Source organism: Hoplias malabaricus, chromosome 6 (assembly GCF_029633855.1).
Source record: "Hoplias malabaricus isolate fHopMal1 chromosome 6, fHopMal1.hap1, whole genome shotgun sequence".
Taxonomy (NCBI): domain Eukaryota; kingdom Metazoa; phylum Chordata; class Actinopteri; order Characiformes; family Erythrinidae; genus Hoplias; species Hoplias malabaricus.
The window spans coordinates 31189031-31201864 of NC_089805.1; the positions used below are offsets into that span (position 1 = coordinate 31189031).

Sequence of the window (12834 nt, forward strand, 5' to 3'; positions counted from 1 at the left end):
CCTGTGTGCACCTGAATCTGAGAACAGTGATAAAGCTTGGTGTGGAGAATAAGAGAGATGTTGAAAGTGGGGATTCACAGGGGAACATGGGGCAGATGGCGTTGGGAAGGTAATTTAAGCAGTGTGGCCCCAGCAATGCTCTCCTGTGGCTTCAGAATATTTTTAGGTGGTGACTTGATTGCACCTGTGCCTCATACTTTATTTGCGTGTAAGCCTATAGGTGTACACAAACAGTGTTTAGATATGCTTCAGCCCTGTGTGTTCTCCTGTCTTTTTACTTTTTAGTTGAGTTATAACGTGAATGATTTGTGAATGATTGAAAAGTTATTTTTAACACACATCTACATTATATTTAGCTCAAATATACTATAATTAATAATTGATTTTCAAAGTGTGAGTTTACTACATGTTTACAGTATGGAACCATTCACTCATTTCTGATGTAAAATAGTGTACACTTAAGTAACACACTCTCTCTCTGTTTTCTATTTACAATCCAAAATGAGTTTTTCATGTTTTCTGATGTTCCTAAATATAAGAACAAAATATATTTATGAAATGTGAAAAACTGAATGTTTTCAGGAACTGTTTTGCCTCACAGCAGTCTGAGTGTAATCTCTATGGCATGAGTTAAATAAAAAATGCATTTAAGTTAAAAACTAAAACAAACAAAACAAAAAAAAAAAAATCAGGAGTTAGGCAGCATATTATACCCCTTTTTTTGTAGGCCAGGTTTTGGTGACAAAGCCAAGATTTGTAAATATGGTCATCATCATAACAGCAGGAAGTTTCTCTGTAATGATGCACATTTTAGAATGGCATTTACAGATTTACAAAATAATTTACAGAAATTTTAGAAATCACATTTTCCAAATGTTTTGGATCGTAACAGACTCTGGCACTGTGTACCAATAATGTATACCAGTTACCTGTTGCCTGATTTTGAAACTGGAGAATGAAAGATCGAAAGAAGTTCAACTGATTTTAGCAAATAATTTTCAGCACAGATAACTGTAATCGGTCTCTTTTTTTATGTATTTTTAGGTGCTGTGTGCTGACCGCCCACTGACCACCTGGCTGTTTATCCACACCTGTCAGTTCTCCCCTCTCACAAAGCCTCAGTCAATTAATGAGTCATAATTCAGTCACACTGTCCATCTGTCCCTTTTGTCTGTCAGTCAGTCAGTGCTCAGATAACTAAGAAACTGCCAGAAAGAGTCTGTCCATGCAAACCTTAAAATTCTAAAATCTATAGTCTTTAAGCCTAAAAGAAGATCAGGTGATATTTCTACAACCATTAGCCAGTGATTTAGGGATCACTGTGAAGAATAAATAAGCTGATTTGACCACTGATTGTCATCATGGCCCCCAAGAAAAAGTCATCTCGGCCCAAGAAGGCGACCCCAGAGCCAGTGGCAGTAGAGAGTGGGGTGGTGGTTCCTGAGCCAGGAGTTAAGAAACTAGAATTACCTCTAAATGTTGAGCAGATGAATAGGCTCAATGGGATCCCCTTGCCACCCCCTGTGATCCGGCCTGGAGAGAGAGGTTTCGGTCTAGGTGGTGAGCTGACTCGACCCCTGCACGGATCGGCTCTTCTGGAAGAGCTGAGCCGCATGAGGCAGGAGCGATTCCTTACTGACCTGGAGCTGGCCTGCAAGACGAAGGCTTTTGACGTCCACAAGTTGGTCCTGTCCTCTGTCAGCCAGTACCTGCGTGAAGTTCTGGCCAAGGACCCAAGCCTCAAGCGTTTGGAGCTGCCCACCCTATCACCTCTAGGTAAAAGCTTCAGTGTTTCACAGTGCTCAACAATGCAGTCACATAATAACTTTTCCAATAAGTGTGCAATGCCAGTTTGTATAACAGAGTTGATAACACCACTGCTCTCCACACGGCATATTCCAGAGTTCTCAATGCAGAAAAGCACATTAGGGCTATGCAAATTAGAGTCACTGAGCACAGCACTACTAAAGCTACATTGGAATGTAACAACCAATCAGCTCAATACCTCCCTTTTTCTTGAATGGAGGAGGATAACATAACGTAACATAACATAACATAACATAACGTAACGTAAGAAGTAGAGGCCTGCACGTTTGAGATATGGTTGCTGCCTCTGAAAGAGCTACAGAATTGTTATACAATAATGTGCATCATTGCTGTCTCTGAGAAAGCAGATCATTTTTGTGTTTCATTCTGCAGGTTCTTCAGAAGCAGCAATCATAGATCAAGTGTGCAAAATGTGCTTAAGAATATGCTTCATAGGCAGTGAAATTTTATTGTATAACAATCTGCAGCTTCCTCTGAGGGAGTAGTTATAACACAAATGTGCTGGAAAGTACTTCAGATTCTGGCTCAGAGGGAGCAGAGCATTCTGCATCTTCCTCAGAGGCACAGAGTGATATTATCCTCAATAATGTACAAAATACTGACATTTTTTGCAACACTTCTAACAAATTATGAAACAGAGTGTCAAACTAAGTGTATAGAATACTGCAAATTTATTTCTTCCAAAAACATTTCTGGCTGTCAGAGCAGGCAAACCACAAGGGTCCAGCTTTACATTTATGTCATGGTGCTTCCGGTTTTTGGAGTGGTGTTTGAAAATCTCTGCCTAATGCATGTAAACTTGATACCAGCTGAGGGATTTTAAAAATGCCTTGAGGCTTGTTTTCAGTTTCAACAAGCTCTTGCCAACTTCACCTCACTATCAGATGGGCATTTCAACTTTATTACACAAGTGGTTACTCACAGCACATTGGATTATGTAATAGGACTCTAGACTAGGCTAGCCTCATTAAAATAAATATGTAGAATCTGAGCCCATAAAAATAAATCTGAAAAAAGCCAAATATGCTGTGGATATTATATATTTTCTGACAATACAATATTATAGACTTGAAGTGCCCATCTAGACTTACCTGAAAGCAAGTTCCAACACATTACTACCAACGGGTTCAACCTGAAATCTGCATAACAAACATGGTTATGGATGGAATGAATTCGGAATGATTCCTTGGGCTTAATATTCCACATACCTCAGTCAGTTCTCTTCTCTTTACAGGTCTAGCCAATGTGATCACGTTTGCTTATCTGGGCCGTGTACACATGTCCCTGTACACTATTGGCTGTACAGTATCTGCAGCCAGCACTCTGCAGATTCCCCACCTCCTGCAGATGTGCATGGACTTCCTGATGTCCGAGCTGAATGTACACACCTGTGTATATGTGTGGAATATTGGCACAGCCTATGGTCTGGGCCCTGTGCGGGACGCTGCCCGCCGATTTGTACTGGAAAACTTTGCCCAGTTCTCTGAGACGCCCCAGTTCACCCAGCTCACCCTGGAGCAGATCACTGCTTTCCTGCAGGATGACAACCTTCTCTTGCCCTCTGAGGTTACCACCTTCCAGGTCAGACCCCACTGTGCTCACAGGCTTCTGCTACCCCACATATATCTTACAATACTGGACTAAAAAACACCACATGAAAATTCAAAGTAGATTGTAGGAAAAAAGAGAGAAAATTTGAATACAAATGCTTTAAAAATGTAATCAACACTTATATATATTTTTGCTAATACAAATAACAGATATTAATAAGGCAACTAATTTCAGTTTTTGAACAGTAGTGTATGCAGTAGGAAAGTGTACATTAATAGAAAACTATGAGGGGTAGAGAGTGGGGGATTTACAGACCTTATGGAGACTCTATTTATGTACATGACCCAAGGCGGATAGTAGAGTCAATATAAATAGTTGCATACTGTAAATAGAAATAAAAGGGTGTGGGCAGAAAGGGGGTTGTGGGTTTAGAATGCAAAGCACATCAGATTCTCTATATCAAGTATATAAAGAATATAAAGTAGGGCAAATCCACTCTTAATATTAATAAATATATTTAATACTCTTTCACTTCCAGGTGGCTATGAAGTGGCTGGACTTTGACTCAAACAGACAGGCTCATGCTTCTGAGGTTCTGTCTCACATCCGCTTTGAGACCATCCCGGCCAGTGAGCTGGTCAGTGAGATCCAGCCCGTTGCTCGCATGATGCAGGACCCTCAGTGTCACCGCTTATTGGTGGATGCCATGAACTACCATTTGCTGCCATACCAGCAGAACACGGTCCAGTCCCGCCGCACCAAAGTACGGGGCAGTCAGACCACCCTGCTGACCATAGGGGGGCGCCCCTCCCTCACAGAGCGAGCCCTCAGTCGAGACGTAAATCTACACACATCTCTATCACCTGATGTTACATGTCTATTACAATAATAAAAATAAGTAGAATTATTACAAGGGTAATATAATAGAAGTAGAATAGAATAGAAAAGAGTTTGTGTCAAGCTTCCGTTGATTTTTCAAAATGATTTCTATTGGGCTTCCACAGAGCAAAACATTTAATGTATACGGTTTTGAGTATTTTATGTACTAAGTCGTTATATACCTGTTGATTATACTGTTAACTTCCGTTAAGTCATCTGTTCATCTGCTTGAAAACTAAACTACAATGAAAAGGAATGACACATACCATATTTGAATAAACTTAAAGCAATAAATTAGCCGTATGTTAAATTATAGTTCTGAATAGGTAAACACACAGATGAGTAGACCACGATCTTCTTTCATAACATAACATTCTGTCTACAGGTGCTTTGGAGAGACCCTCGTGAGGGAACCGCCACATGGCGCCATCTTTCCCAACTTCCTGCTAAGAGCTTTAACCAGTGTGTTGCGGTGATGGATGGTTTCCTGTATGTGGCAGGAGGAGAGGACCAGAATGATGCTAGAAACCAAGCAAAACATGCTGTCAGCACTCTCTGCAGGTATACCTCTACATACGGCATCACTACATACAGAAAAGTGGCTGCTAGTAAATCAAATTATGTAAAATCAAGCCGGGCATTGCAGAAGTGCAACAGGTAACGTGGCTGTCATACAGCTTCAGGGTGCTGACTCTAGGTCACAGACTTCAATGGGTTTGTGCAGGATTTGGTGTGTTCTCCCTGTGTCTGCAAGCTTTCCTCTCTCAATTCAAAAACACATTAGTCCGTGGACTAGCTATGCTTAAGAGTCCACAGTGTGCTCCTGCCTTGCACCCAGTGATTCTGAGCATGCTCTAGACACACTGTGATCCTAAACAGGATAAAGCAATTGCAGATTTGTTTTAATTAATGATGTAAATCATGTTTACTGCATTTCCTCTGTGAATAAATTGTGCAATTAAATGTACAAAAAAGATGCATTTTTTCTTTAGACAATTAGTAAGTGCCCAAAAATGTATCTTAAATTCAAGGAAAGCTTTTAGGCAAATTGTAAGTGTATACATTTACATTCATCCCACATGCATTGGCCTTGGGATGTTTTATGTCATAGATTATTGTGTTCCACTAAGGACACGAAGAGACATTATTTTTTTACGTTTACAGAGATACATATTGTGGAATACTGACATTTTTAAATTGTGATTCAAAATGAAAGAAAATTAATCATGCTACCCCCACAGATACGACCCTCGCTTCAACACCTGGCTGCACCTGAGCAGCATGCGCCAGCGCCGCACACACTTCAGCCTGGTGGCTACCGGAGGACGACTCTTCGCCATTGGTGGACGTAACACTGATGGACTACTGGCCACCATTGAGAGCTACTTTCCATCCTCCAACAGCTGGCAACTCCGTGCTCCCATGGAGATGCCACGCTGCTGCCATGCCAGTGCTGTGCTGCCGTCAGGTGACATCCTAGTAACTGGAGGCTACATCAGCTGTGCTTACTCACGCTCTGTGGCCTGCTACAGCCTGGAAAGTGACAGCTGGAGTGAACGGCCACAGCTGGAGACACCCCGAGGTTGGCACTGCTCTACTACACTGGGTGGGAAAGTGTATGTAGTTGGCGGTAGTCAGTTGGGCCCAGGTGGAGAGCGAGTGGATGTGCTGACCACTGAGGTTTTCTGTCCAGAGAGTGGCCAGTGGAGCAGGGCTGCCTCCCTGCCCCTGGGAGTGAGCACCGGTGGCCTATCCCCACTGGGTGACCACCTGTATTTACTGGGTGGCTGGAATGAAGCAGGAAAGCGCTACAAAGCAGCGGTCCAGCGCTATGATCCAGGCACCGACACCTGGTCAGCTGCTGAAGATCTGCCTGAGCCCACAGTTGGTGTGTCCTGCTGTGCCTTGGCCTTGCCCCCACGCCACACGTCACGCCGGCACCGCAACACCCCCAGTCACGAAGAACAAGGCAGCATGACTGCATGACAGAAAGAAGGAAGACAGCGAGGAAGAGAAAGAAGGGAATGATTACAAAGGAATAGATTGAGATATCTAGAGAGAGAGTTGACATTAGTGATAGTTAAAAGAAAAGAGAGGTACACACTGGGGCAGAACCAGGTTTAGCTCCTTTATTGCTACATTATCATTATGTATCAAGCTGCTGAAGGGAGTTTAGAGTTAAAGGGCCCACTTACAAACAATGTGAAAATGACAAGTATGCACTCAGTGCTGTGTGTGCTTCCAGTAAATGTATGAGAGGTGTCAGCAAGAGAGCAGGCTCAGCTGTGTTGTGTGTCTGTTTGAGTGTGTGTGGCTGAATGTTAGAATGATTGAGTTTTAGAAATTGAGCCATACAGTCCTTCGCAAAATATCACCTTGGCAGTTCCTAAGAATCAAGGGGTACAATACAAAAAGGTCATTAGTTTATCCCTATAACTTATTTATTAACCTACATATTTATTGTGTGCTATGTATATATTAAGGGATATTTCGCAAAGTAGTCCATCTCAATGACTAAAAAGAGATATGTATTAATATGTATTAACACTGAAACTGAGAGATTTATAATTTATGTACATGTAACACCAAAAGCACTGTTTAGTCAGAGGGAGAATGTCCACCAAACACACACAAGGAGAACATTGACAGTTCTGGCTCTTCCAATATTAAGACTTGAGGGGAAAAAATGCACCAAATGAATCGTAAATGAACCAAAGAAATTTCTAGAAATTGGAACAAATTTAAACACATTATGACAAATACAGTAATAAATATACTGTAAAGCACATGTACGAGGTTTTGCACTCTTTCTTGGTCATTTACACCAAACAGAAACACATTTCAGATGACCCTCTATTGGATTTCTTCAACAAATTGTTAGGCTGACTATGCAGCTAAATTAGACTTTTGGCCTCTGCTGTATGAGCATGATATTTTCTTATTAGAAAGGTCATAAAAATAAAGACCTCAGATATTTGATCATATTCAGCTGTTGACCTTTAGATTGATATCCGAGATCTCACTTTCCCCATCTCTCAGGATACATTCATCACACTGCCTACTCACCTGTGTCTGTGCAGTGGTCACTCTCTGCTGACTCTATGTGTTTGCTCAGGTGGAAGCATTCTCCCAAAGAAATTTCTGAAGAAAGCCAGTGAACATCCTAGAGAGAGAAAGCTGTTCCAGACAGAGAGGGCTATTTAAAATGTGAAATCTTTTAAGTGAAGACAAAAGTAAATGTAGCCATTAACAAGATTATTTGCTTCTTTTCAGTGAGATATTCCTTAATAAGGTGGCCACCAGCTCAAAGTAAAGCAATGTAAAGCAGGAATTGAACAGAGAGGTATTTGTAGGTGTTTCAAAATGGCAGATGATACAAAGGATACCATGTCTCTAGGATTTCACTGAATAAATTAACTGAACTGAAAATAAGTGTCTTCTTATCTTTACACGTCACAGGTGCATTTCTGTCAGTGTCTTTTACTAAATTAAAATACAGACAATAATTTCCCCCTTAAAACACTACTAAACATAGAATGATTAATTCATTCATTGTCTGTAACCACTTATCCAGTTCAGGGTTGCGGTGAGTCAACCCAGAATCACTGGGCGCAAGGCAGAAACACACCCTGGAGGGGGCGACAGTCCTTCACAGGGTGACACACACAAACACACTTTTGAGTCACCAATCCACCTACCAAACGTGTGTTTTTGGACTGTGGGAGGAATCCACATCACCCAGAGGAAACCCACAGAGGCGGGGAGAACTCATTAAACTCCTCACAGTCAGTCACCCCAAATGGGACTTGAACCCAAAACCTCCAGGTCCCTTGAGTTGTGTGACTGCAACACTACCTGCTGCACCACTGTGCCGCCCAGAACGATTCAAACTTTACATAAATCCAAAAGTGTGTACACACAGCTTTCATCCAATCTCCATATACAAGCAGTAATGATAATGTGCAATTATTTGTCATTGTACAAAATACAACGAAACGTGTCTTCTGCATTTAACCCATCTATGGCAATGAAAACACACACACACACACACTAGTACACTAGGGGCTGTCTGGAGCAGTTTCAAATGAGTGTAAGGTCAACATGCCTAATGCTAAGTGAAGGCTTGTGGGATTTAAAGACCCCCTGGATCCGTTGGAGAGGCATTTGTTATTTAAAATGCCTTTGAATGTCAATACTTGACCTCACCAACGTTTTTTTTTGGCAAAATTCAGTAAAACCTCCACATGTTACTGCAGTGAACATTATTGCAGCAAATGGGAAAGAAACGTTTATCTCAAAAGAAACATTGGATGAGCAGGGGTCTACACTAACTGTGGAAACGTCCATTTCAAGGGCATTTCTTCTTCAACATAAGCCAACATGATCTCTTCCATTATTTTGATATATTCAAACTGCCCATGCTGTGGGCCGCTCCGTCATTCTGGCTGTTAGAGCGCCCCTTGCGTCCATTTTGTCATCTTACAGGCAGACATCCTTGAGCACAAGTACAGCAGTACAAGCCTCCAACCTGTAGCTGCATGCCGTCTCATCAGAGAAAACGGTATGAATTATTTTCTCTTCCTCGACTCTCACTATTTGTTACTGGCTGCCCTTTGTAACATACACTCAATAATCTGCATCATAAATGACTGAGTTGATAGTTGTAACCTAGAAACCCAGCGTTATTTAGCCTCTTATTTCGCTCAATGGTCGGGCGCCTATAAAAGATCACTCACTGTTACAGGGGTTGGACAACGAAACTGAAACACCTGGTTTTAGACCACAATAATTAGTTAGTATGGTGTAGGGCCTCCTTTTGCTGCCAATACAGCATCAATTCGTCTTGGGAATGACATATACAAGTCCTGCACAGTGGTCAGAGGGGTTTTAAGCCATTCTTTTTGCAGGATAGTGGCCAGGTCACTACATGATGCTGGTGGAGGAAAACATTTCCTGACTCGCTCCTCCAAAACACCCCAAAGTGGCTCAATAATATTTAGATCTGGTGACTGTGCAGGCCATGGGAGATGTTCAACTTCACTTTCATGTTCATCAAACCAATCTTTCTCCAGTCTTGCTGTGTGTATTGGTGCATTGTCGTCCTGATACACGGCACCGCCTTCAGGACACAATGTTTGAACCATTGGATGCACATGGTCTTACTGGCGCAATGTGCAATTAATGAAGATTGGCCACCAGGCTGCTCCAATTTAGCCATGAAACCTCCCACACTAAAATGAGAGGTGTTTCAGTTTCATTGTCTAACCCGTTTATCCGTCAGTATCTCTCAACTACAACAGGTCCAAAGTCGACAGTTAATGTACCAAATTAAAGCTTAAAGTCATTTTCATCGATTTAATCATTTTATATATAATCCCACTCGATAAATAAGTATTTTTCTATGTTATTGGAAATTGTTATGAAATAGTATTAGTGACAGTACAGATTTTCAGATTTTTCACAGCCATATTTGAGTCAATGTGTACATATCATCCACCAGTCGAACGGGCAGACTCTCAGGATCATGAGGATATACACTAAAATGTAGGACTAAGGAATTAAAGCCGAAAAAATAAGATATTCCAAACTTCAGGTATCTTCCTTCACTAATGACAAAACCTCTTCTCGAATCCTGAAGAGCTCCCACGCAAAGTTAGCATCGCTTACCTTAGATCAAACCTGGGCATTGTACGGCCCCCGGGCCGCATACGGCCCTTTGATTGACTCTGACCGGCCCGTGTAACGTTAATTGGAAATTACAAAATAAACATATTTTCTTATTTTACCTGATGCATGGACTGAAGCTGCATTGCTTTTATTTTGAAGTTGTTTTTTATTTACGTACATGATGACGCAAAACGTATATTGAGGCATGGGCGTGATTTGATCGTTGTCACTAGCAAGTCACAAGACGACTTTAGCCCTCAGAAATGTCTGCTCATGCTAAAAAAGAAAGGTAGATGCCGAATGCAGGGTTTTCAACAAAAATTGGACTGCTAAGTATTTATTTACTGAAGTGAGAGGTAAAGCCGTGTGTTTAGTTTGCGGGGAGCAGATCGCCGTGTTTAAGGACTACAATTTGAGTCGGCATTACGAGACGAAACACGGGGAGAAATACAAGAACGTGACTGATGCTGAAAGGGCGCGGACATCGGAAGCTTTGCCAGCTAAACTGCAAAAGCAGCAAGGCTTTTTTACCAAGCTTCTTTTTTTATTTTTATTTGCATGTTTAGCGTGTTTTTATGATGCCGTTTTAGTGATTAATTGCCTTTCCCATTGTTTTGTGAAATTCGCTTGAATAAATTACATTTTTTGGAAGGCAACCTCATGTTTTCATTGCTTAATTATAACATATACTCTTACCAGCTTGTCAAAACAATGCTATTTACTGCTTTTTACAACGAAGTACAGTTAATATTATGCAGAATTGAGATCAGCCTTTTGGCCGGCCCTCCACAATATTTTCTGTTTCTCATGTGGCCCCATGGAAAAAATAATTGCCCACCCCTGCCTTAGATAGTCCCCTTCAAAACGAGACTAAATCTGAGTCTCTCCGTCAAACCGTTCGTGAGTAATGCTCTTGTTTGTGTCACCGGCCAAAAAAATAGTACACATTTTCAAAAAATGATTAAAATATGATCCCCGTGGAGTCATGTCACACCTACTGCAGCGTAGCGTAGGCGCTCAGCTTTCCACCGACATGTCAATCAAGTCTTTAGACCAATCAGGGGCACAGTTATAGCGATGCGCACCCAAGGAGGAGGGACAAACACACAGCAGAGCGCATATGTTTTCAGCGCCTAACAGACCCAGACACCGCGAGAGAGACTCGAACGGTTCTGTTTGGCAGCCACAAGCTCCACAAACAATAAACAAGTCAATAAACATGTTTCAAACCTTAGATGTCTTTTACTAGTTACATTTCCCCCACTGAGGACATTTAAATGCAGCAGGGGTGTGGGGGAGGTTGCCTTGCTCTACAGCCAATCAGAGTGCAGCTCTCGCCTTTTAACACGTCAGTCATTTAAAGGGACACTGTAGTCGGTGAGAAACAAGTGTAAACATCAGAAATAAACTCAGTAGATCAGAATAAAACACACCATAACTAAGGGTTTTTACTGACGGACAGGAGACTAGTTTCTCATAGAAAGTAAAGAAAAACACTAAGATGTTGACATTAGGTCTAGACAAGGTATATACACTGTATTTTTGCAGTAAAAGTAATTATTTTCCTTATGGAGAGCTTGGAAACTAAAGAGACACTTGGAGAGGCCATCTGTCCACTATCTGCTCCAGCTTCAATAACTTCAATTCAGTATGAGGTATCAACGGCAAATTTTACCTGATGACCCCTGGAGACACAAGTTTAAAAAGGAAAAAGTAATGAGACTCATGAACTCTTCAGTTTATAGCCACTCACATTTTTATTTTTTCAAAAATAAGACAAGCGCCTACATTTTTTTTGTGTGGTTTTCATAAGCTTTTGACCACTTCATATATATTTAAGGATCTCTAAATGGTTTCTTTTACAAATATGAAGGGTTTTCTGTAAAAATAAGTCATGATAATGCGTCTAGTTTATTCACTGCCTGAGGAATGGGAATATTGGCCATCGGCCACTACTGCTGTCTAAAAATCGGCATCGGCCATCAAAAAACCCATATCGGTCAATCACTACTTCAATGTACTGTGGCTTGAATTGAGTGTTTATGGGTCTTCTGACAAATTGTCAATTACACCTCATTGCAAACTGAAAACCACTGGGTGGAGTCGGATCACATCCAACTTTCTTTCTCGGGGGTTAGGGTTAGGTTGAATTGTGAATAACCAGGTTTAGTTTAATCCAATGAAAACACATTGAGGGAGGAGCAGGATCACATGCAGCTCCTCCCTATGGATTTCTGGTTCTGCAGCGCTGGCCTTTAGAACCATTAAGAACAAGCTTGCTCTAATCTGTTTATAGAATGTTGCACCACTTCTCTTTAGGCCAGTTAATGTGTTTGGCAAATTGTAAACTTTTCAACACATCTTGTTTTCAGCAATAGTCCTTTACAAGGGTTTCTTGCAAACAGATTGGGTTCATGTAGGCACCTTCTCATTGTTGTAATACTCATAACTGAAGATCATCTTTGACCTCCCTGGAGCTGATCATTGGATGCTGCTTTGCCATTCTTGTTATTCTATGATCTATGCAGATGGTACTATTTCTTTTTATAAAGTTTTGATTTTTTGTTTATTTATTGCCATTTTTAAGCTTTTGAGAACATTTTAGATGAGCAGCCAATTATTTTCTGCAACTCTTAATGTTTTCCCCTCTCCAATCAACTTCAGTCAAGTCATTTTACTCACTGAGAAAGCACTAAAACTAGAATATAACCAGAGAGCAACACTTGCCCTCTGTTAAATAAGTACCACAATTGACACCTGTTTCTTCACAGAATGAATGACCTCACTAATTGAATTCCATACCTCTATTAATTTGAACAAGCCCCTTTCATTAAATGAGTCAATTACACCCAGTTAGCAGCATGCATGTCATGACTTGATTCCGATGGTTACCCATTACTCGGCTAAAGT

General features: G+C 41.2%; 1 protein-coding gene and 1 long non-coding RNA gene across 2 annotated transcripts; one reads left to right on the forward strand and one right to left on the reverse strand.

The window, feature by feature from the left end:
- The first annotated feature begins 1361 nt into the window (after window positions 1–1361).
- Window positions 1362–6243, forward strand: klhl43 (kelch-like family member 43). Its single transcript, XM_066675160.1, has 5 exons — window positions 1362–1776; window positions 3062–3408; window positions 3917–4216; window positions 4643–4818; window positions 5499–6243. Exons 1-5 carry the CDS (start codon window positions 1362–1364, stop codon window positions 6241–6243), a joined length of 1983 nt encoding a protein of 660 aa, XP_066531257.1.
- On the reverse strand, window positions 5291–10410 carry LOC136700034 (uncharacterized). The gene is made up of 3 exons (XR_010803701.1): window positions 9925–10410; window positions 7324–7434; window positions 5291–6235 (listed from the first exon to the last, which is right to left on the reverse strand). It is a non-coding gene; the product is annotated as an uncharacterized lncRNA (long non-coding RNA).
- Window positions 10411–12834: the final 2424 nt, after the last annotated feature.

Excerpts from the sequence above, each read along its gene's own strand:
- klhl43 (XM_066675160.1), top strand. The coding sequence starts at position 1,362 with ATGGCCCCCAAGAAAAAGTCATCTCGGCCCAAGAAGGCGACCCCAGAG. Across the intron at positions 1,777-3,061 it reads GCCCACCCTATCACCTCTAG|GTCTAGCCAATGTGATCACG; the intron begins GTAAAAGCTTCA and ends TTCTCTTTACAG. Across the intron at positions 3,409-3,916 it reads CTGAGGTTACCACCTTCCAG|GTGGCTATGAAGTGGCTGGA; the intron begins GTCAGACCCCAC and ends TTTCACTTCCAG.